The sequence below is a fragment of the Lagenorhynchus albirostris genome, chromosome 1, assembly GCF_949774975.1.
Source record: "Lagenorhynchus albirostris chromosome 1, mLagAlb1.1, whole genome shotgun sequence".
Classification (NCBI taxonomy): Eukaryota; Metazoa; Chordata; class Mammalia; order Artiodactyla; family Delphinidae; genus Lagenorhynchus; species Lagenorhynchus albirostris.
The window spans coordinates 22,385,571-22,410,452 of NC_083095.1; the positions used below are offsets into that span (position 1 = coordinate 22,385,571).

The 24,882-nt window shown below is 35.6% G+C and overlaps 1 protein-coding gene across 1 annotated transcript in view; it reads left to right on the top strand.

Moving 5' to 3' along the window:
• Positions 1-24,882, top strand: part of CEP128 (centrosomal protein 128) — a 424,502-nt gene that overhangs the window by 177,488 nt on the left and 222,132 nt on the right. The window contains exons 17-18 of the mRNA XM_060166154.1: positions 6,311-6,487; positions 11,230-11,289. Of these exons, the coding sequence (XP_060022137.1) occupies positions 6,311-6,487; positions 11,230-11,289 (237 nt within the window). The remainder of the gene's footprint in view (positions 1-6,310; positions 6,488-11,229; positions 11,290-24,882) is intronic.

Below are 24,882 nucleotides of genomic sequence, written 5' to 3' on the forward strand. Positions count from 1 at the left end.
TTTTTCTGACTTGTTTCACTTAGTATAATACCTTCAAGTTCCATCTACGTTATTGCAAATGGCAAGATTTCATCTTTTTTTGTCTATGAGAAGTATTTCATTTTGTGTCTGTGCGCACACACACACACACCACATCTTCTTTATCATTTATCTGTTTATGGGCATGTAGGTTGTTTCCACATCATGGCTATTGTACATAATGCTACAACGAACATAAGGGTGCATGTATCTTTTCTAATTAGTGTTTTTGTTTTCTTCGGATGAATACCTAGAAGTGGGATAGTTGGATCATATGGTAGTTCTATTCTTAATTTTTTGAGGAACCTCTATACTGTTTTCCATAGTGACTACACCAGTTTACATTTCCACCATCATTGCACGAGGGGTGCTGAGGTATTTAAATGAAGAGGAATAAGATCTTTGCCCTAGAGGAACTCACAGTCTGTTGAGGTGACAGACATAAAAGACACACAGAGTAGTAAGTGCTACAGCAGAAGCTCATACAAAGTGCCACAGGAACATAGAGAAGGAACACCTAGTATTCCTAAGAACTGAGGTTACCTGCCATTGCTATAATAATCACGTGAGTGATGAAGTAGGTGCATGTTATTGGACTTTCATAACAAGTAAAAAAATTCAGTTTATGACCTTCCCTTGTCCTCTTTATTCCAGAGTAGTGTTGGGTTCACAGAAGGCAAAGGATATACGGAGGTTGAATTCATGGGGACTCTTTCAAATTGATCTTAACTATTGATTTTAGAATTGTTGTTGCTTTATTGTGGTTTTACAATATTTTTGTAAATATTGTGGTTTTAATTTTTTGATACCCATCTAAGTGTTTAATATATAGCCATAATTTTAAGAAATCCATACTCGTGTACGATCTTCTGTTTTTAAGAAATGTTTGAAAAAATAGTTACATCTGACAGCAATTAATGCATTATTTATTTATTTGTTGGCTGTTTTGTCAGACAGCTTGAACTGCAGTATAGTAATTTTCCAGATTAAACTCTTTTCACATTTCCTATAATATCCATAGTAGATCCTTCTCTTTTAGTCATGCTGCAGTTTCTGCCTTGGTTGGCATTTCATGTTGTATCTTAGCTTCCTTGCAGCTGAGTCAGCTCTGTTGGCAGAAGTAATGTGAGCCTTCTTTAGAGAGTCAGATAAATGGCTTCCAGACAGATCCAATTTTTGTTCAGGATAGTTTCATAATTTGCCTTGTAATGCTAGTATCCTGGATTTAAGGCTTAGGCATGATAGTTATCTTGAGTTATAGAAATATTCTTCCTCAAAACTTTTTAGGTGATGTGTGCAGGACTATAGTTTCAATAAGCCATGCTTCCAGTAACTTTGAATTACATTGCATTAGTTTTAACTTCAGCCCTTAACTTTGATTTCTCTCTTACTGTTTACTCTCTCTCTGTCTCTCCCACCCCCTGCTCATGTATTATAGATGGCCTTGGGGCTGAAATATTGCACACTTATTCAGGTTAGTTTTCAGTAAAGGAAAAACATTAGCTTTGTAAATTAATGATTTATTTAGTGGTGTGAGTGTGCTTTATTTGCTATAATGTTTCTCTTAAGGTGTGTGAAGAACTGTTTTCATTTTATGTAATAACCGTATTGGAAATAAAGTGGGTTTTCTGGAATACTTAAGACACTGAAGGAATCTCATAAGCTTTGACCAAGGAGATAACATTTTGAACATGCTCTAGTTTTACTGAAGTTGTTCTATTTTCATTAAGATTGTGTCTCCTTGTAATCTTTATAGCCTTTGGGAGAGTGAATGTTCTAATTAGAGGAGCACTTCTTATCCTTTGAATTAAAGGTTCATTGATTAAGCTGTGTGTGTGTGTGTGTGTGTGTGTGTGTGTGTGTGCGTGCGTGTGTGTGTGTGTATGATGACATTGTAAGTAGTATGATTTTTGTTTCCTTTAGACACAAACGTCAACAATGTAAGCCTTTCCTGTCTTGAAGTGGAAGCTTCATGAAACCTCTGCTGTCTTGACTGTGGAACCGTACCTTGTTTAGTGTGGTATTAGGTATACTTTTGAACTGAAATCTAGAGCAGATTTTATGTGTACACAGGTACATCTCCAGTGTAGAGGATGCAGTAGCCCCTAAAGGTTTAGGATACTGTGCATGCTTGATGGGTTTTTTCCCCCTTTTTTGTGGTCTATTCTGAATTTGCCAGTATGTCATATATTTTCATTTGCAGTGATAAGGCTTATTCAGAAATAGTTTTGAGTTATTCTTTCTACTTTATGACTACGTTAGCCCCCACATAAGCTACTGTTTTGCCCAAAGACTTACTTTCAGCTTCAGGTTCAGAGGATTCACTGGTAAAATAACCACTCCACACTTTAATAAGCAAGAAATAAGGAAATTTATTATATTAGTAAGTTACAGTATGAGGACAAGCAATATATGTATATAGAGAGGTACATGTACATGTGTCACCAAATTGGGGAAGCCCCTACATCCAGACCGGAGCAGCGCTGGGAAATCCCTGGAACAGTGATCTGGAGTCCCAGCTGGAAGGTCCCGAGCAGTGCGTCCACCCCACGGCTGAGACTTCAGAGTACTGCTCAAAGGAGTCCTGCTCGTAACGCCAAGCCGCAGCTGATGATCACCAGCTTATGCGCAAATATGCAGCTCTGGCCATTATCAGAAATGCTTTGCTCTCTCTTCGTAAGTCTCGGAATGTCCGCTGAACTGGCCAGATTCCCAAGGCCCAGGAAGCTTCGTGACTTACTCCCTTCCTTATCTGTTGGTTTTCAGGCTTGCTAGCACCATTTCTGCTGACCTACGTGGTCCAGCAGTTTGGCACGTAGCTCCCTTCAGGGTCTTTGTTTGGTCAAAGGCCTATTGTTGCCTCTGAAGCCTGAACAAGACTATTACCTTCCCTAACACCTACTGACAACTTTTTTGAGTTTTTCACATTGGCTTTCTAAACTTCAGTTTTAAGAACTCAACCTTTATAGCATTTCAGCAGAGAGCACTAGTAAGGGAGTTGGGACTCAGTTTACGGGTTATTGGCTCTTTGACTTCAGTCAAGTTGCTTTGTCTGAACTTTGGTTTCCTCATTTCATAAAATTAAGGGTTGGGTTTGTTTTCTAAGGTTCTTTCTCCAACTCAGTCATGGTCTAGGACTGATATCCCTTTTCTTGGATCATATAGACCGTCATAGTCAGCTTAGGCTATCCCCACCCCCCTACCCGCTGCAAAGAAACTCCTTATATTCCCAAGACCCAGGCATCTGTGTCCATTTACGCTGAAACATTGAAGTTGGACTATCTGTGTCTTCCATGTTTCTAACTAGTCTCTGAAATACCGCGTCTTACTTCTGGTTCTCTTGAAATATGGTAGCTTTTTGTTAATGTTGCCGTAGAATTACTGCTCCCTCTGATTTCACTAGAAGACCAGGGAATAGCCATAATAGTGCCTAAATATTATCATCTGCTTTTATTAATCTATATGCCTCCAATGAGATGGTTGATTGAATTAATGTCAGCCAGTTTAACTTCCTCCCATAGAGTTAGCTGTGCTTGCTCCATTGGTAGAGCTATTTCTGAAACATGAAAGTGGGAGAAACAGCTAATTCTTTGGGTGCCATAATTAGTGTTTAAATTGATATTCTCAAGCCAGAAATTTCAAGGAGAAATTTGTTGGCTCTGTGAGAGTAAAAGCCATATCTATCTCATTTACTCTATCCCTAGCATCCAGAAGAGTGTACTGCCATAGTAGGCCTTCCGTAAAAATTTGTAGAATGAGTGAAGAAATCAAGTTACAGTTGCTTAGGTACAGAATGGAAGAGCTTATTTAACTCTTAGATTTAGGGTCTTGAAGGACATGCAGAAAGGATGGAGGACCAGTATGATGCAGTGTCTGAAACCGAGTTAAATAAAAGAGCCTGGACCTTTGCCTGAAACATCAGAAGATTCAGTAGGGGTGGAGGATTCATTTATTTACTTTAATTTTTGAGTATAGCACTTAGACTAATGGAAGGATTTTGCGGCTTTGTCAATTACTCTTTTCCTTGAAACTTGAGTTGGTCATGTAGGTAGGGGTTGGATGACGATCTGTCAGAAATGTCAAAGAAGGGGATCCTGAAAGAACAGATAGTTGAACCCACTGCTCTCTAAGGTTTATGTGAGTTTATAGCTCTGTGAGTTTCACTTCAAAGGGAGATTGGACATGATATGCTATCTCACAGAGGATAGTGAAGTGGATAATGAAATTTTCAGTCTTTGTTAAAGTGATTTCAGCATTCTTAAGAACATCAAAATGTAGAAATAGTTTTGTCTTCTTTTTAATGAGGGAAGTAACAGAGAGCACAGAAAAGTGACAGTGGAAAAAGAAAGATGGCTGTGAGTGAAGAGAGAAAAGAAAGATCAGTTAGAACATCCTCGTGAATTGTGTGGATTTCGAATATGAACAGTTGTCCCCTAAGTATGTCAGCAACCCCTGATAGAGTGTTTTCTTTATTAATATTACATCAGCGAGAATACTGCAGGCCTATGTTTGTTTGGAGGCCTATGTTTGTATAGAGGAAACATAGCACACTTCAGTGGCCTTTGAGTATATAGATCTGCATGGTAGTTGATGAAATGATCTTTACAGTATTGAATTTGTCTGCAAAAAATGTTTAAATCACGTATTTAGCAAAGTGGAGGAGTTTAAAGATGACTATAAACATGTTTCGTGGTCTCCTGAAATTATCAGTTTATTAAGGCAGACAGGTGCAAGACCAAATAATTATCGTATAGCTTAGTACATTTTTAAAAAAACTACATGATACATAATATACTGTGGAAACATTCTGCATTGGGAGATCAGGAAAGAAAGGAGACTGGGTCTTGAAGGATAAACTTTGAAGGATAAGATGTATAGGTGGGTAGGTACGTAACAACAATACCTACATTCTGATCCATATGGCAGTTATGGTTCTCACTGTAAGCTAATGTAGTTAATTGAGTGGTATTCTAGTGTGTACATTTGTCTCTTGTGAGCTTAATGCACTCTACTGCTGAAACATGACTCAACTTGGAGTACCAAAAAGAAAAGAAAATCCAGCTCCTAGGTTTACAAAGCTGAGCTCCAGATTGGGATGATGTACTCATGAAGGTAAATGCTGTCTCATGACTGCCAGTTCCATTTTGAAATAGTGCAATTTCAGAGTGAGTTGTTCAGATGAGATGTGGGCGGAGGAGACATATGTAGACCTACTTGAGAGCTGAAAGTAGTTAAAGTATGAGAGAGTGGAAAGGAGGGAGATGAGGCTGGAGAGAACAGCTGAAGACAGGTTGTGAAAGGACTCTGTTCTTTTGCGCAGAGGGTGTTTCTTTCATTTTTTAAAGTAAGTTGAATTGCAAGGAAATATCATGTATGATTATTCTGCTCGAATGCCATTCCATTTTTCATGATTACTTTTCATTGAAAAATTCTTTGTTATTTTAAATTCAAGCTGGTTTGTTGGCCGTATCATCTTCCTGCTTGTGTTGTATTTACTAGGGTAGGTAAAGATGATTAGGCTACTATGTAATGACTGAAGGCATAACTAGCCAGCCATCATGACTTTTTGGTCCACTGTTTATACTTAAAATTCTAGTGATTCTGTTATTTTCCTCCAAGCCTTGTGTAATACCACTTGAATTTCTCTAATGAATTTTGAATTAAATTGTGTAATCATAATGATTGATAATTATTTTGTCTAGGGGGGGCCCTAAGTCCTTGTAATCTCTTAAAGCAGCGGTCCCCAACCTTTTTGGCACCAGGGACCGTTTTCGTGCAAGATGTGGGGCAGGGGGAATGGTTCCGGCGGTAATGTGAGCAAAGGGGAGCGGCACTTGAAGCTTTGCTCACTCGCCCGCCGCTCACCTCCTGCTGTGCGGCCCGGTTTCTAACAGGCCGCAGACCGGTAACCGCCTGGGGGTTGGGGACCCCTGTCTTAAAGGGTTCTTTAGAAACCGCTTTTCATTAAGTATATTTGCTTACTTGAAAAGTACCTCCATCTTCTATCAAATTTTCATGACTCAAAGCATTTATGCAGTGTAACTGCATTTGAAACCATAGACATTTTAAAAAACTGTTTTAATGAGGTAAAGGCAGTAGTAACACTTTTTTCTTCTCCTGAAATGAAGAAGCACTGTCTTATTTGACATTTTGCCTTTTCTAGTGTTTTACTAATATTTATTGAAAGCTGTTTTCTAATACGCTTCTTTGAGTTGGTTGTACAGATACTACATGTGTTTCTTGTCTCCACTTAATAATTAACTTCTGTTTTTATTTCTTATCAATGCCTTAGGAAAAACATATAAACAATGAAGAAGAGCACTCAAGGAGGATGGAAGAGGCCAGATTGCAGCTCAAGGATCAACTTCTTTGTCTGGAGACTGAACAGGAATCCATTCTTGGTGTGATAGGAAAGGAAATTGATGCAGCTTGTAAAACCTTCTCCAGGGACTCAATGGAGAAATTGAAAGTAATTATGAGTTCTCATTGTGCCTTTCAGTTAGTTTCCTAATATATAATTATAAGAAGATTTTAATGCATGGTTACATGGTAGTCACATTTTTATTCCAGAGAGTTTTATGAAACAAAATAATATCTTGCATTTTTTAGAATGAGCTATTTTATCTATTGTACATTCATGGTAAGAGATAGTATGCTGTTATTCCACTGAACTGCCTGTATCTCACTCTGTAAAAGAAAATGTCTTACAAGGGAAGCAGCAGTTCTCACTAAAACAAAATCCTTCGAGTGAAGAAGCCTGGATTTTGAATTTTTTATTATCACTGGTTATTTTTGTTGTTGTTAGTATATTACTGGCTAACATCTTTTGAGTACTAATTATATTACGGATACCGTGTAAGTAAGTACTGGTGTATGCATTCTCTCCCTTAATTGCTGAAACCACTCTATCCTTTAGGTACTCAGATTAAATCCATTTTAGAAAAGAGAAAACAAGGCTTGGAAGGGTTAAGTAACTTGCCCCTGGCCACATATCTAGTCAAAAGCTAGAACTAGGACTTCAAACCTCGGGTGTCCAACTGTGGAGCTTAAACAAGTAACCACTGTGCTATTTGCCTTCCCTATTTAAAAAAATTACATTTACTTTCGTTTTCCTATCTTTAAAATGGCTTATTGCTACTCAATATGTAGTCCTAGTGAAATGATAAATAAAAACATGTTAATCATGGATGTTCTTAATTCCTTGAAGGTAAGCACCTCTTTTGACTCTAGGTTCTAGTACTGCTGTGTTACATACAAAGAGCATTGCAGTGCTTTAATATGGTATAACCAGAATACATTATAATTTAGCCCATCATTTACCCCGTATTTATTTCATCTGATGATATGACAGCACTCGAATTATGATATTATGCATAAAGGTTTTTTTAAACCTCTTCAGATGTTTCTTCTTATTATTTTGTCTTTCATCTTTTTTCTCATATAAAATATTCTTCCCTTGGACTTTCCTGGTGGCACAGTGGTTAAGAATCCGCCTGCCAGTGCAGGGAATGTGGGTTTGAGCCCTGGTTCGGGAAGATCCCACATGCCGCGGAGCAGCTAAGCCCGTGTGCCACAACTACTGAGCCTGTGCTCTAGAGCCTGCGAGACACAACTACTGAAGCCTGCACTCCTAGAGCACGGGCTCTGCAATAAGAGAAGCCACCACAGTGATAAGCCCATGCACCGCAACGAAGAGTAGCCCTGGCTCGCCGCAACTAGATAAAGCCCGCTCACAGCAATGAAGATCTAATGCAGCCAAAAATAAATAAATTAATTAATTAATAAAAAAAATACTCTTCCCTAAACTACTTTCCCCTCTTTCTTCCTGCTGTTCCTCTCTTCCTGCCCATCTTTTTTTTTTTTTTTCCTTAAGTAATGTTTTAAAGAAAATCAAGTGATAATTCTACACTTGTGCCTTAGGATTCAACTTTAAAAGAAATATTTCAGCTGGTAGAATTTGGTGGAGTTGATGGAATTTCTACAATATATATTTTTATATACATTTTTTAAAAAGCTCAGACGTCAATTTGAGAGGACTCTGAGCCAAGTATGAGAAGTAATTGGCTTTAGGGGAAAACCAACTTTCAGTCCTGTTATAATGCTGGTTTATTCTTTTCCCTGTCGAATGATGCTTTATTTAGGACTTGTCTTGTTTACATATATTTAAAGCCTTGAAATCCTAATTTTATCACAAAGATGCACAGATTAACAATGCAGTATTTATTCTGTATTTAAGAATTTGTGTCAGGATGGCTTGTTTTCAGTCAAGTAGTGATGTAAAAATGGAAACATTTGGATTGTGTTATAAGATATATAAACCTTGTTATGGCCAATTACAGGCTAAAACATAGTGTGCAGATAGCAGATGGCTTAAATATTTTATTTCTTTATGAGGTTCAAATTATCCTTCCAATATTCTGAAAAGTACCCTATTCTTTAATAGGCTTTCAAGAATGCAGTGACTGTGGTAATAGGTCTTTACACCTCTTCCCCTAGAGAAAGACTAATTCAATCTTAGTGATGGGTGGAAAGTAAATCTAAAAGAATGGAAATTCTATTAAGATTTTTTTTTAAGAATTCTTTTTTTTTCCATTGTGGATCTCTTTCCATTAATAACTTCTGTTGTTTCATTCCTATAAAATTGAAAAAAAAAAAAAGAGGAATACTCAAGAACATAACACTTGCTCTCACCTCACAGAAACCACCAAGGTGTTTGTTAAAATAAAATTGATTCTTTGCTTTATAGTTCAGAAATATAGGGGAGATTGGTGGTCCTTGTAAAATGTTTTCAAAATGGAATAATTCCAATTATTCCTGGTCATTTGTTCATTTTTGAAATATTGCTCATGAAATTTTCAGCCATTTTATGTAGAAAGTGACTGTCTATGGAATGGATTGCATAATAGATATGCAGCAAATGAGTCTGAGAAAAGTCTTTGGGAATATTGGCATTATTTCTAATTATATTTTCTTTTTTCAGTGCCATATTTATTACTTATTCCACATTAGTAAGTGCATGCAGTGATTGAAAACCTATGGTTAGACACTTAATAAACCACCACTATTATGAAGCAATTAGAAAAGTGTCTGAATTAAAGATACAACATTTTCATTGACCAATCTTTGATAATTCCAGAGCTTTTCCCCTAACACTTGGTTTTAGCATTTATTTGTGGAGCATGAAGAGGATAGGCTTTGGACCAAGACAGATGTGGGTTCAGATTGTTAATATATGCCCTTGGATGAGTTATGTAATCTCTATTCTCTCTAAGAATTCATGTCCCATTTATAAGTTGGGTTATTATGAAGATAAAGAAAAATAGATATAGAAGGTGCACATCATAGTGTGAAGTATCTTGCACTTAGTAGATACTCAACTAATGATAGCTGTCCTTATTATGTAGAGCTTTTTTTGTAGTATACTCATATTACCATGTATATGGCTTCTGTTTCTCTAATCTTTTTATGACAAATGCCTGTTACAGTGCTCTTGTCATAATAGACTTTGAAGTGCATTTATTTATTTGTTTATTTATTTATTTATTTATTTTTGTGGTACATGGGTCTCTCACTGTTGTGGCCTCTCCCGTTGCGGAGCACAGGCTTCGGACGCTCAGGCTCAGCGGCCATGGCTCACGGGCCCAGCTGCTCCGCGGCATGTGGGATTTTCCCGGACCGGGGCACGAACCCGTATCTCCTGCATCGGCAGGCAGACTCTCAACCACTGTGCCACCAGGGAAGCCCTGAAGTGTATTTATTGATGCTTATATCTTGATATGCAGTTAGTAGTGATAATGGTGTTCTGTATGCCTGACACTGTGCTAACACCCATTTTATTTAATTTATACCTTGGCCTGAGGAGGTAGTTTACTCACTTTACAGATGGTAACCTACAGCTTAGAGGAATTAAGTCACACCACTTATAAGTGATCAAGTGACTGTTCTTAAATACTAAACTATATATAAATTTGTAAAGCAAGTCACAAAATATGAACATTGTACTTATCTCAAATTATTTTGGACTTTAATCTTGAGCACTATACCTTAGATCACTGAAGACTTGAGACTATGACATAGATCAATGAAAAAGAATAATAAAAACATCATAATCAATGATAAATTGATGTTTACAAATATTCAACATGATACAGAGGTAGAAGAGGAAGAAAACACTATGGACTAGAGTGATTAAGGGAAATCTCACTGAAAAGGCAGGCAAGACACAAGAGTTGAGTGAGATTTAGATAATGAGAAACATGGATGAGGGAAGGGTTGGATATAAGAATATAACACTCTTGTATATGGCATGTGGTCAGCACTCATTATGCATTCATCATATGTCTAAATGAATTACCTAATGATATTCCTTAGGGGAATGATGTGCACACACATTAAGAAGTATAGAAGTATTGAGAATAGGAATAGACATCTCTTGCAAAGGGATAGGATATTTTTAAGCAGAACATTTCTAGGAAAAAGTGATGCAAAAATATCATAGGTAGCACAGAGTTCAAAGAAGGTAGGCATTGAGAAAAACTTGTGTTTAAAATTAGGAAGTCATTGACAACCTTTGAGTGTAGTTTTATCAGTAATAAGGCAGAACCAGAGGACAAGGGATTTTATAAATGAGTTGGTGTGAAGGTAGAATTTTGTTACCATCATGAATTACAAAGCGATGTTGGTATGAAGTCATATTGATTAGGTTCTGTCAGTTCTGCACAACCATTAATGAGACAAAATGGCCCGCATAGTATAAAATTAAAGAAGGAAAAATGAGACAAAGAATTAGGTTTCTATGTAATTACATCTAACTCACGGTGAAATACATTACCTGGAACAAAACTGAGGAAAAGAAACAAACACAAATGAAATAAATTGGTTTAAATGAGGCTGCTTGCCATGCAGAACTCCATGGAATCAGACTTAGTGATTCAAGCAGTAATAGCACTTGAAAGGTGATTCATGTCTCTCTATGTGAGCTAAATATTTACTGTCAATACATACATACATGGATACATGTATACATGCTTACATAAATAGGCATGTTAAATAAGTAATGGTTTGGAATTGGTTTCATACTTGGTATGAACTTTCTTCTTTTTAAACCCTTAACTTTAGACACTAAACTTTTGGGTGTAATGGTGAAGAATTTTCATTTATGTAAGTTCACCTCACAGAAAAATCTAATAGACGATTTCCTCTTTTTTGTAGGTTTTTTCATCTGGTCCTGATATTAATTATGACCCACATCGCTGGTTAGCAGAAAGCAAGGTAATTAATCTTTGAATCCTAAAGTTTTCATAATGTTTATGACCTTCAAGTCATCCTATTTGGGCTAGTCATATATTTTGACATATAACTGAGCATATGAAAGCATAATACTTCATTGCTGGGAAAGATATCATTGTAATGCATTCCAGAAACTTCCATGTTCTTTTAGTTTAACATTTAAAAATTAGCTTAAATATATAGTCATGGAATGAGAGAATAAATGACAGTAAATAAAACTGTTGAAATAACAGAATTAGCCTGTCGGAGAGACAAATTCCTCTGCCTTTTCCTTGGGATAGGCCTTGTCTCTGGAGGTGCACAAAGGTCAGGGCAGCTGTAACCAACCTTCATTTACACATATATACTTATATTCTGATTCTGGAGGGTTAGCTCAAAGCCTGCCAAATCTCTTTGTGGCTCAAGAAAATCATTCATCTCTCTGGGTGTCTTGTTTTCTCATTTAGAAAATGGGAGGGGTAAACTTTGTGTTCTGAAGATAACTTCACTGCTTCATGATTCTTTGGCATTATGATTTAAATTTAGTGGAAGGTAACCAAAAATAAATAAATTGAACAATTTGCTCATTTTAGCAAAAAAGATTCTTCTACACTGTGAGATAGTTATCAGCTATCTTCATAGATCAAATCAACTTAGAAATTCACTAATTTAAATATATAGAGTTATGACCATATAAGATGTTGATACCTGTTTATTCAATTATCAATACTTAAGCACTTGCATTCCTTTTTAGAATAGTTTTTTTCAGCTTTAAATTACTAAAATCTTCCATCCCATTTAAATTCTATAAGAAAACCAACTGTACTATAAACCTCACCAATTGTGGTCCAACTTAGGATTTTATTGCAAGAAAGAAACTTTAAGTTTGTACAATATCCTTATTTAAAAATATGAGCAAAGTGAGGTTTCTGAGAAGGTATGTGACTTTCTCAGTGCCATATAAAGAGTGGGAAAATGTATTACATGCCATGTCAGATTCACAATTAACATTCTTATTATTATGTGCATTACCATTTAAAGTCTTTGTTCATTCAGCCAAGATTTGTTGATTGAGTACTGTTTTGTATACAGACATTGGGGATATTAAGTGTTAGCAAGCTGTGAAAGTTAATAGGGAAAACGTAGATGTAAACAAATTTTAGAAATCCATAAAGTGTTTTATATTGTTATAGAAATATGTAAACATTGACAAAGGAACACAGAAGAAGGAAGAACTATGGTGTTCATGTTGGGAGGATGGGAGGGTATGACACTGCCAGCATGTCAGAGAAGGCTTCTGCAAAAATACAATGTTTAAACTTAGTCATAAACACAATATGTAGAAGTACTCTAATTGGCTAAGTATAACAGTGGCAAGAAGATGAATATTTGAGTCAACACAGATAAGGCCCTGAGATTTGTGAGTAAGGTACAGGTGGGAGGTGGTGCAAAAACAGAGTTCACTTTTGAAAACCAGATATTCATTAGAGAAGCCTCTTTAAAAAAAAATTCTTAATAAGAAACTAACAGTATTATGATTGAACATTGAAATTTACTCAGCCTTATAAACTTTTCTCTCCTACTTTAAATACAGTGATCCCGTGTATACCTAACCATTTTTGATAGAACCAAATGCAAACTTGTATTTATGCTACCTGTATAATAAATTTAGAATAGACATGTTTTGCTGTCTCAGAATTTTTTAGATAGAAACTTCTTGTGCATTAATAAAGAATTTCTCTTTTTTTCCCAACTCCACAATTTTGACAACAGAGTAATGTACTTGGAATTTTCTTTCAAGTTAAAATCTTTATCATTTCTGAACAGAAAGCTTTCACTGCTGTTGTTCAATTAAATTATGAGAGCCAGAGATGACTCTTAATCATAGCTCTTTAATTTGGGAGCGAGTGAGCCGTTTTCCCTTATCATTTAATGGGATTGAACTTCTGATCAGACAAGTTTTAATACTGCATGAGGCAACTGTTCCTCTACAGTGTAAAAGGGTCATGATAAGCAATACTACGCTGACCAACTGACTAAGGAGGAATTGACTCTATTTACTAGAAAGATGGCTTAGGTTATTGATGGGCTACAATACTGTAATTCCTGTGAACTATGACTGGACAGCTCTATAAGTATTGAAGATAAGATCTGACGTCAAAGGACAAAAACTATATGGAAAGTATAATTGCTATTCAGCTAGTCCATGCTGACATCTTGCTGTATTAGAAGGACGTCTGATTGCATTTGGTAATTGTTTTCATAAATCTGCCAAATGAATTTCTTCTTTTAGTGTTAATTGTAGAAGAACTAAGGGACTGGGTGGGAATTGTGTCACTGTTGCTTGGTTGGCATTGGTGACATAACATAAACATGAAACCCAACTAAGAGTTGGACCAGGTTCATAGATAAAATGACCAATAAAGGGTAAGAATAATACACTGCAGGGAGGAAGAGGGTTGAGGTGGTCGTTAAGTTATGCAAGGAGTTCCCATAGATAAAGGAGTTGTGTTTATCATAAATCCTGACAAGGCATGCAGAGGCCAAATTTTATTCAGTTTAGCAGAGAATTTTCTAAGTAGCTACTATGCCCCAAGTTTATATTACATGCTGTGGATATAATGAATGCATTAAAGAAATGATCCTTCCTCTTGAGAAACATGTTTTCTCTAGAAAAGTCGACACTTATGTAGATAATTTCAACATTATATGTAAGAGCTGTAACAGAGGTATGTAAAAGCTGCCTTGGAGGCTGATGTCGCAGATAAATCTTGAAGCCAGCCAGGTAAAGAGGAAGGAACATGCATACAGAGTAAACAATTGTAGGAATGGCCTGGAAGAGAAACAGCATGATAAATGCAAAAGAAACCCCAAGTGATTTGGCAGTACTACATACAGTATAGAAATGTGAGTCAGGGAATGTCGGGGATGAGGTTCCAGAAGGAGGGAGAGATTAGATCCATCAAGAAGAGCATTGTATGCCATTTTCAAAGGTTGGGTCAGCTCTGCATTTAGTGGGGAATCATGAAGGAGTTTTGAACAGGAGAGTGAAATGTTCGTATTCATAGTTTAGAAGCATCACTCTGATAGTGATGTGAAAGGTAGATTAGAGGTGGGAAGCCCAAAGGCAGGAACACCAGTTAAGAGGTCTTTGAGTGAGACCCAGGACTCTGGTTGAGGTAGGGTGAAAGTTTGAATTTAGGAAATTGTAGAGATTCAGAGGAAGGGACAGACTGAAGAAACATTTTGATGACAATATGCAAGTGATGTTTAATGTTATGTCAGAGGCTGATGGAGAAGGAGGTGTCCAGGATTTTCCATTTAAACTAGAAGACTACAGTCAAAGGTTAGTATTGGAATAGACAGACATGCAGGGTCCTAGGTAGGCAAGCTAGCAGAAGTATTGGAAGAGTTTCCACCACAGGGATTGATATCCAGAAAGTTCCATCTGGACAGGAATGCCTAAAGAGAAGCAGGGACAAAGGCATAGAGCAGAGTTTAGCTTCAAATCATGGAGAGAAATGAGAAGTAGCTAAGACACTTGCAGTGAGAAAGTAGGCACAAATCATCAAATCTAGAGCCATCAGGCACTCACTTTCAGGTTGGAACCACAATACTAGCAAGCATCACTCTTGATCCCAGATCTTAACTTATCATTTTATGATAAGTGAATAAAAAAGCTGATGTCAACTGCTCTTCAGCACAATGCAGGAGGCTCAGTACTCTTTTGTTTAGAGAGCACATTTAATTCTGGGAGTCTGGTATTAATTATTCTCTTAAGATGCACAGAGGTGTATCTTAGGAGAATTTATGTGCTTCTTTGGCTCTGAAGATCTTTTCCTTCTTGGCCTTTATCCCACTGTATTGAAACTCCCATTTACTCTTCTCCTCTTTCTTTAATCTGTAAGCGTTATGAGGGGAGACCTGTGTCTATCCTGTTCCTATTGCATCTTTAGTGCTTACCACAGGCTTGGCTAAATGCTCAATAAATATATTTTTTTAGAGAGTAATTAGCCTTGCTGCATTTTCCTACTCAGGTTACTTCCTCAGCTTAAATATCACCAATGAATAAATAACAAGCAGATTAGATTTCAGTAAATATGTCAGTTCTCAAAGATTGGTTTTCTTTGATCAGTACTGTAAATTTTAAGATTATATAAATAAGAAATATACTTCCAAGTTATTTGGGGATTTTCCTATATTATCCTATTTGGTATCATCCCAAAGAGTCACACTTTTTATAGTATCAGTATAACGTGTTTCACGCGTTGACAAGCATTTGCTTTTCCCTACTGTTTTTGCATTATAACTGAAGCAGCATTAGAGATTGTGAAGTTTGACTTTCTCATTTTGTAGATGAGAAACGGGTCCTGGGAGTTTTGAGTTTTATCTAAGGACATAAAACTAGTTTCTGAGAAGGGTTCGGGAACCTGGATCTCTGAACTCTGTGCCATTGTTTTTTTCTACTGATTGTGTGACCTACACTTGAATATAAACCTTACATTTATATATTGTCTTTTTAGTGATGTGGATTTTTTAAAAACACTTATTGTGTGAGAAGTATTAGACCTACTGTATTTAATTCTTGTTGAAGGATGCAAATGACCATCTAGTATTTTATCGTTCCAGTGTAGACATCAAAATGTGATACAAATACTCAGGTATCTTCATTCACGTGGTGGAAATATCCTTAGGTAGTATACAGGGAACACACTCAGCTTAATTGGAGGAAGCATTTTGTATTTTTTAATATGTACTGTGATTATGGGTATATTTCTTCCAGATTATTTTCAAACCAAGCAGAAAAGTGGAGAAAGTATAATTGAAAGTCATATTCTGAGGTTGATTTAGATCTGAACTTTGCAGCTCTGGTTTAATTCTTGTTTTGGTGATCTAGCACATTTTAAAGAATCGCCATCCTCTTTATCTCTGGTTCTTACGTAAGCATTTTCTCTCAAAATTGTTTTTAGAGTTTTGGTGAAGGAAGCATAGTAGTTAAAAGCAGCAAAATTATGGTTCCTGATATTATTGCTAACTCTGTCAACTGTAATCTTTTATTTGAATTTTCTGTTTTCCTTGGTTTTTAGCTTTGAGTCACTCCTTAGTGACTTTCGGTATATTATTCCAGTGAATCTCATTAGAGGATTCTTACAGATTAAAAAGATCATTTTGATTGTTTTACTAGATACTTCAAAATATTCCCACCTAGTTGCAAGCTGTCAACTAAGAAGGTAAAAAACTACCTTATTTAGAAATTCTTTCCCTATTTTGGCTTACTTAGCGATACTTGTTGATGTAGTTAAATAAATGAGCCTATTATGTAATCTGTAAGATGCTCTTGTGAGTGGTTAATAGAATGGTGTTTGCACTGTGATTAATAGCCTTGTCAGCTAATTATTGTTTGGAATTGGTAAAGTTATTCCTATACTGTGTTCCAAGCTGTTTCTCCAAGATACTTAATGAATGATAGATAACGGGTGTTTCTCTAACAGACTCTGATTCTCTTAATTGATTATTGGTTGATTAAATTTCCATAAGTTAATTTGTTTCATAGGATTAATAATATATTCTGATACTTATTCAATTCATATCAAGCATCTAACTATAACCTATTTTTAATTTTGTATGGCAGTGGAATAAAGGCTCAATAGGAATTAACTGGAGCCATAGGTCATACTGTATTAGTTTGCTAGGGCTGCCATAACAAAACTGGGTAGCTTAAACAACAGGTATTTATTTTCTCACAGCTCTGGAGCCTAGAAGTCAAAGATCACGTTGCCAGGGTTGGTTTCTGGTGAGACTTCTCCTTGCCTTGTAGACGGCCACCTCTCATGTGGGGGCTAGCGGTATGGTTGGAGAAGTTGAAGGTTAGGAGTCAGAGAGTGTCTCTTCTTCTTATAAGGACACTAGCCCTACAGGATTAGGGCCCTACCCTTATGGCCTCATTTAACGTTAATTACTTCCCTAAAGGCCCTGTGTCCAAATTCAGTCATACTGAGAGTTAGGGCTTTAACATATGATTTTGAGAGGGATGTAATTCAGTCCATAACACAGATCAAACCTGATTAATGCTTTGTTGCAAATAATTTTTTGTTATTGTTTTTATCAGAACCAGTAGGATTATTGTTATGACAAAACAGAATTGTTTTTTTATTATCATCTCTTAGCAACGGTAGTGAAAACGGGCCAAAGACTGGGATGGAGTAAGGAAAGCATTATGAAAAAGAAATGTGAAGGTATTTTCTAAATTTGCCATTAAATCATTGGGAAAGAACAGATTAAATCAGATGATTGAAGCTGGTGATCCCCAGGGACTCATTTTGTTTGGACCACATTAGTTTAAAAAAATTGATTTGGTAATGAACATTTTAAAAAATTCAATTAAGTGTATTATTGCAACATGAAATTGTTTTCCTTTTGATATATCAGAGGATCTGATAACACTAGGGTTTCATTCCGTTGTGGTAGAAAACAGAGTTAAGAAGAAGAACCATGGACATGACACCACATTAGATGTGGTGCCCTTCTTGCCCTTCTTTTTTGTGGTTGCATTTTTATATTCAAAATTGATAATGTTCAGGTCCTAAATGTGTTACTTTTGACTGTTCATTAAGCTTTCTTAGTATAGTTAACTATCGTTTGACATTATCACCATCATTTTCTGTTGACTCCCAATATGGAAGAAAAGTATTACTTGATGTTATCTTTAGGCTTGCACATTATTTTTTTTGAAGTCGATTGAAGAGAACTGGATTTATCTCTTGTATCCATGCGTGGTTCAAAATGGTAAATAGTAACATAATAGCCTGAATTGAACTTTTCAAGAAAAACAAAAGAGAACATATTTTCTATGTACTTTTACAGATGTTTCCTCTCTGGCACCTTTAGCATGTACATTTGATGTCTCTGATGTAAACCAATGAAATTAACTCCTATAATATTATCTAATAGGGACTTGGTCCTAGAACATGTTGGTCTTCCTGTAAATAAGAGGTTGAATAATCTGACTCCTTTTACTCTTTCCTCACAAGGATTTTTATGGTCAGCTGTGAACCTCATACCTTTTATCAATCCATATTTGATTTTTTTTAAGTGCATTCCTTCTGGTTAATCTGTTTCAGATTTCATCTTGCATGTATGTATTTCTTCTGTATGTCAAGGTTATTTCATTTACTTGTCTCCAACATATTAATACATCAATTTATATTCTAATACCTAGCCATCTGTGATAATATTAATTATCTGATTTTAGACTAATCCTGAGGGGATTAGCATCTGAAAGCTGCTGTTTAGGACCATGCCTACATGGCATAGAGTTATCAGGGCTTTTGTATGTACATCCTTTCAGCCCTTCCTCTTTGTGATTGTATTTTTTATAATTCAAATTGATAGTGTTCAGGTCCTAAATGTGTTACTTTTGAATATTAATTAAACTTTCTTAATATATTAAAATAAAAGAACTTTGGAATTTTTCTGTTTTCAAGATACCATTCTCTTTTTCTATTTTATTACTTAGATGCAAGGTGCTATGTCTTTCCAAAAAAAATTAACAGCATCTAATTGTTCATTTAATTACATGTGTCAGGGCCTCATGATGTGCAAAACTAGCTGTAATGTGCGTGTGGGTGTGTGTGCGCATGCACGTATGTTGGTTGTTTTGGAAACTCCCTAGGAGATTTTAATCGAAGAATATTATTATAAAATTCTTGAAAAATGTGTTGAGGGTTTATTATATTAAATTCTTTAACATACAAGAATAAAGATGTGTGTATGTTTGAGGTGCCAAATAAACAGCAAAAAGACTTTGTTGAAAATATATCTTTTCCAGAAACTATACATCTAACCTTTCCCTTATTTCCGTGCATCATACCAATAATAATATGATAGTCACCGGAGCTTTTCATTTTATTTATTTTTCTTGAGGAGCTGGCAAAGATTGATGAGGTTAATAGAAGGTGTGGTCTACAGATTCAGATTGTAGTTTTAATATAGAAGCAGTGATAGCATAGGCTTTTCCTTATTTTTCCTAGTTAATATCAATTAATAAATTAATGACTTAAGTAGTAATGTTTTAGAATCATTTTCCAACTGACCCGTATCAAACTTACTGAATAATTGTCTAGAATAATTTTTATTATTTAGTGCATTGAATACATTCTCATTTTGGAGATTGTAACTAACTGTACACACACACATATAGCCATACAATCTTAGTTAAAGAATTTTTTAAAAAATGTAAATTGTAACAGCAATAACCTAAAATGTGAGGGGGAAGAGAAGTAAAAGTGTAAAGTTTATGCATTCTATTGAAGTTAAGTTGTTATCAGTTTAAAATAGGGTGATACACATTTAAGATATTTTATGTACGCCTCATGGTAACCACAAGGGGAAATCCTATAATAATTACATAAAACAACATGATAAAGAAGTCAAAGCCTACTGATACCAGAAGACAACAAAACACACACAAAAAAGACAGCAGGATAAGAATCAAAAAGAACAAGGAACCTACAAAACATCCAGGAAACAATTAACAAAGTGACAATAGTAAGCCCTTACCTATCAATAATTACTGTAAATGTAAATGGATTAAATTCTCTAATTAAAAGACATAGAATAGCCAAATGTATAGGAAAAAACAAGATCCAGAAATATGCTGCCTATTAAAGACTTACTTTAGCCTTAAAGGTACACATAGATTGAAAGTGAAGTGATGGAAAAAGACATTTCAGGCAAATGGTAACCCAACCCCCCCCCCCCAAAAAAAAGAGAAAACGAAAAAAGCAAGGGTAGCTCTAGTTATATCAGACAAAATAGACTGTAAACAAAAAATGATAAAAAGAGACAAAGAAGGTCATTATAATGGAATCAATACAAGAAGAGAGAACAATTGTAGATATGTGCCCAATGTTGGAGCACCTAAATATTTAAAGGAAAAACTAACATAGCTAAATGGAAAAATAAACAGTAACAAATATAGCAATATTGAGAATAAAATTTCGATATTTACACTCATCTTTTGTAGGTATAAAGGCATAATCACCATAAACAATTTGGTGTTCATGCTTTCAGTCCTATTTTGATCTAGTGGGCTGAGCTGCAGTTATTTTTGACAAAAATGTATATTTTTAGATATACCTGTCCCTTCCTTTTGAGTCTTTGACATTGAGGATATCCACCTTGTTGTAGTATTTTCTTCCTTTGGGGTTCTATCACCCCAGACTCTTGTATTTTCCTCCCGACTTTCTATCTACATCTCCATTTTATTTTGAAATTCTCTTGTGTTTATCTCTTCTAAACCCTCTTCTATTTTCTCTGTAGATATTCTTTATGAGCTATTTTATCTCTTCCTATGCCGTTAACTTCCTTTAGGCTGTTGATTCTTTAGTTTGTATCTCTTGGCCATATCTCTTGAGCTTTAAGAGCTATATATATATAATTAGATATCCAATTAGTCATCTATGCTTCTGTATCTTTTGTTCCTAACAACTTCTATATGTTTCATCCTAATGTTAACTTCTTAACCCCTAAATCATTGCTTCTTCTAGGTTTCCTGTTTCAGTTTAAGCTAAAAATTGGCCATCAATACTGATTCCTTTCTCTTCCTTACCCCCCTCACATTTAAGTCCAAATACGTACATTTTGGCTCAACCCTTACCATTTTCACTTGTTTGGAATATTGTAACAGCCTCCTGACTTCCAGCCTCCGATACTTGCTCCACTCTACATAGATAGTATGCTTTCTAAAGAGCAGTCCAGTTCACATCCTTGTCTCTCATATTGTGGTTAGATGGGGATGATGGTATATCCCTCACCCTCACTCTGTTTTCTTCCTAAATGCATTAGTGGAATGTTATAGTAGAAAGTGCTCCTTTAATCTGGCAGAATTGACCATGTTTTCTGTGCTATGGAAGTTTTTTTCTCTTTTTCTATTTGCAATAGTATTTCAAGGTGGATATTGGGAAATGAAGCAGACTTAATTAAATTTCTGTAGTCATAATTGGAAGTTCACATCCTAATTTAAGTTGAGGACTTCCTGTATTTATCTAGTGACATATAGACAAGACAGAGGCCTAAAAATTGTATAGCAAGTACTAAAGCCAGGTCAGCGAGATCTCGTCTCTGCAGGGAGGTTTAATTTTAGCTTTGTTGATCTATCCCCTTTTACTTTCCCCTTCCTTCCTTCCTTCCTCCCTCCCTCCCTTCCTCCCTCCCTCCCTTCCTTCCTCCCTTCCTCCCTCCCTCCCTCCCTCTCTCTCTTTCTTTTGTTACATAACAGCTAAGTTGAGATATAATTCATGTACCATACATTTGACCTATTTAGAGTTACCATTCAGTAGTTTTTAGTATATTCACAGAGATGTGCAGCCATCACTACATGAATTTTAGGACATTTTTATCACCCCAAAAAGACAATCTGGACTATTAGCCATCACATCCTTATCTGCCCATCCCACCCTCCCTGTAGCACTAGTCAACAGGTAATCTGCTTTTATCTCTATAGATTTGTCTGTTCTGGACATTTCCTATGAGTGGAATCATAAAATATGCAATCCTTTATGATTGACTTCTTTCATTTAGCAGAATATTATCAAGGTTCATCTGTGTTGTAGTATGTATCGTTACTTTACTTCTTCTTGCTAAATAACTGTCCATTGTATGGACATACCACATTCATTTACCAGTTGATGTTCATTTCTATTATTTTTATTTCTTGCCTGTCATGAATAGTGCTGCTATGAACATTTGAGTACAAGTTTTTTGTGTGAATGTGTGTTTTCATTTCTCATAGGTACATACCTAGGAGAGAATTGCTGAGTTATACGGTAATTATGTTTAAGCTTTTGAAGAAAGTCCAGATTGTTTTTCCAAGCTGACTACACCATTGTACATTCCTATTGTCAGTATATGAGAATTTTAATTTCTCTGTATATACACTAACAGTTGTTATCATCTGGTTTTTTTTTGATTATAGCTATCCTGCTGGATGTGAAATGGAATTCTATTGTGGTTTTGATTTGCATTTCCCGGATGGCTAGTGATGTTGAGCATCTTTTCATGTGGTTATTGACCATTCATATATCTTCTTTGGAGAAATGTCTATTTTGATCTTTTGCTCAATTTGTTATCTTTTAATTTATTATTAGAGTTCTTTACATATCCTAGATACAAGTCCTTTCTCAGATATGTGATCTATAAGTATTCTCTCCTGTTTAGTGAGTTGTCTTTTCACTTTGTTACTTGTGACCATTGAAGCATAATATTTTACATTTTGATTAAGTTCAGCTTATCAGCTTTTTTCTTTGGTTGCTTGTGCTTTTGGTGTAATGTCTAAGAAATGATTGCCAAACCAGAGTCACAAAGACTTTTCCGTGTTTTCTTCTAGGAGTCTTATATTTTTATTTATTTATTTTTAAATTTTTATTTAGTTATTTATTTTATTTTATTTTGTAGCCATATTTTTAGCAATTACATTTAGGTCTTTGATCCATTTTGAGTTAATTTTTTTATGTGGTATGAGGTATGGGTTCAACTCTATTCTTTTACATGTGGTCTTTGATCCATTTTGAGTTAATTTTTTTATGTGGTATGAGGTATGGGTTCAACTCTATTCTTTTACATGTGACTATTCAGTTGTCCCAGCACCACTGGTTGAATAGACTATTCTTTCCTCATCAGATTGTTTTGGCAGTCTTGTTGAAAGTCAGTTGACTGTATATGTATAGTTTTATTTTTGGACTCTCAATTCTATTTCATTGATCTATATGTCTATCCTATGCCAGTACCACACTGTTTTGATTACAGTAGCTCTGTAGTAAGCTTTGAAATGGGTAAGAGTGAGTCCTCCAACTTTGTTCTTATTTTTCAACACTTTATTTGGCTATTCTGGGTCCCTTGAATGTCCATATGAAATTTAGGATCAACTTGTCAATTTCTCCAAAAAGCCAGCTGGGATTTTGATTGGAATTGCACTGAATCTGTAGGATGTTTGGGGAGTATTTTTGTCTAAACTATATTAAGTCTTCTGATCTTTGTACATGGGATATGGTCCCATTTATTTAGGTATTTAAAAGTTTTTTTCAACAGTGTTTTGTAGAGTTATTTTTCTTTCAGATATTTTCAGAGTGTGTTTTGCAGTTCTTTTTAAAGGTGTATTATTAAGTATATTATCCTTTTGATGCTATTGTACATACAGTTGACTTTTAACTTTATTTTTGGATTGATCATTCAAGTATATAGAGATACAATTGATTTATGTATATTGACCTCATATACTACAACATTGCTGAACTATTTTATTCTAATATGTTTTTAGTGAAATCATTAGGATTTTCTTATACAGGGGCATGTTATCTGCAAAAAAGATGCAAATATGTTTACTTCTTTTTTTTTAATGTGGATATATTTTGTTACATTTTCTTGCAAAATTGCCCTGCCATGACCTCCTAATACAGTGTTGAATAGAAGTGGTGAGAGCAGATATTCTTTTCTTGTTTCTGATCTTAGGGAGAAAGCATTGTCTTTTTCCATTAAGTATGATAGTAGTTGTGGGGTTTTTATAAATGTCTTTTATCAGGTTGAGAAAGTTCCCTTCTATTCCTAGCTTGATGAATGTCTCCATCGTGAATGGGTGTTGAATTTCATCATATGATTTCTCTGCACCTTTTGATATGATCATGTGGCTTTATGTCCCTAATTCTTACTAATATGGCATATTACATTAATTAATTTTCAGATATTAGTGCAGCCTTGCATTCTTGGGATAAATCCCACTTGATTATGCTGTAAAAACCTTTTTATATGTTTCTGGATTCTGGTTGCTAGTATTTTGTTGAAGATTTTTAAAAATATCTATTCATAAGTTATATTCATAACTGAAGCCTTATAAACAATCTGGGGAAATTACAGTTGAGACTTCAGTGTTCTTAGCTTGCTTTGTCTGCAGTAGAGTGACCACCCTATTAGTGGAGAGTTGGTGGAGGAGGGAGTTCCCAGTATTTCTGTTGCAGTTACCAAGAATTTAGCTTGTGCAAATCAGAGCTGTGAAGATGAAAACTCCTAGTGGTCTGCCCTTCCTGTGAAATACCTACTATTATGATGTTTCTGCTCACAACATATTTGACTCCAGAAGTTTGAGTTTTCCACATCAAGTAATTTTTCAATTTTTTGCATTCACCAACTGGGTGCCCTACAACCTAATTACAGCTCTGACACTAACTACCCAGAGTTAGTGCAGATCCTGCTGTTTAAGGTCTCAGTCCCACAAGACTCCCCCTCCCCCACCTTCAGATGCCAGTCACAGGTATTGAGTCCCTAGGTTGCCTACACTTCTATCTGAGCTGGCTTCAAATTGGGGTTCCCATAGTTCATTAATTTGCTGTAATGGCTCACAGATTTCAGGGAAATACTTGACTTACTATTATTACTTTATTATAAAGGATGCATATGAACAGCCATATGAAGAGGTATATAGGGCAAGGTCCCAAAGGGTCCTTAGTACTGAACTTCTGTCTCTGGAATTTTGGGTGCATCACCCTTTTGGCATGTGGATGTATTCACCAACCTGGAAGCTCATCGTATCTCATTGTTCAGGAG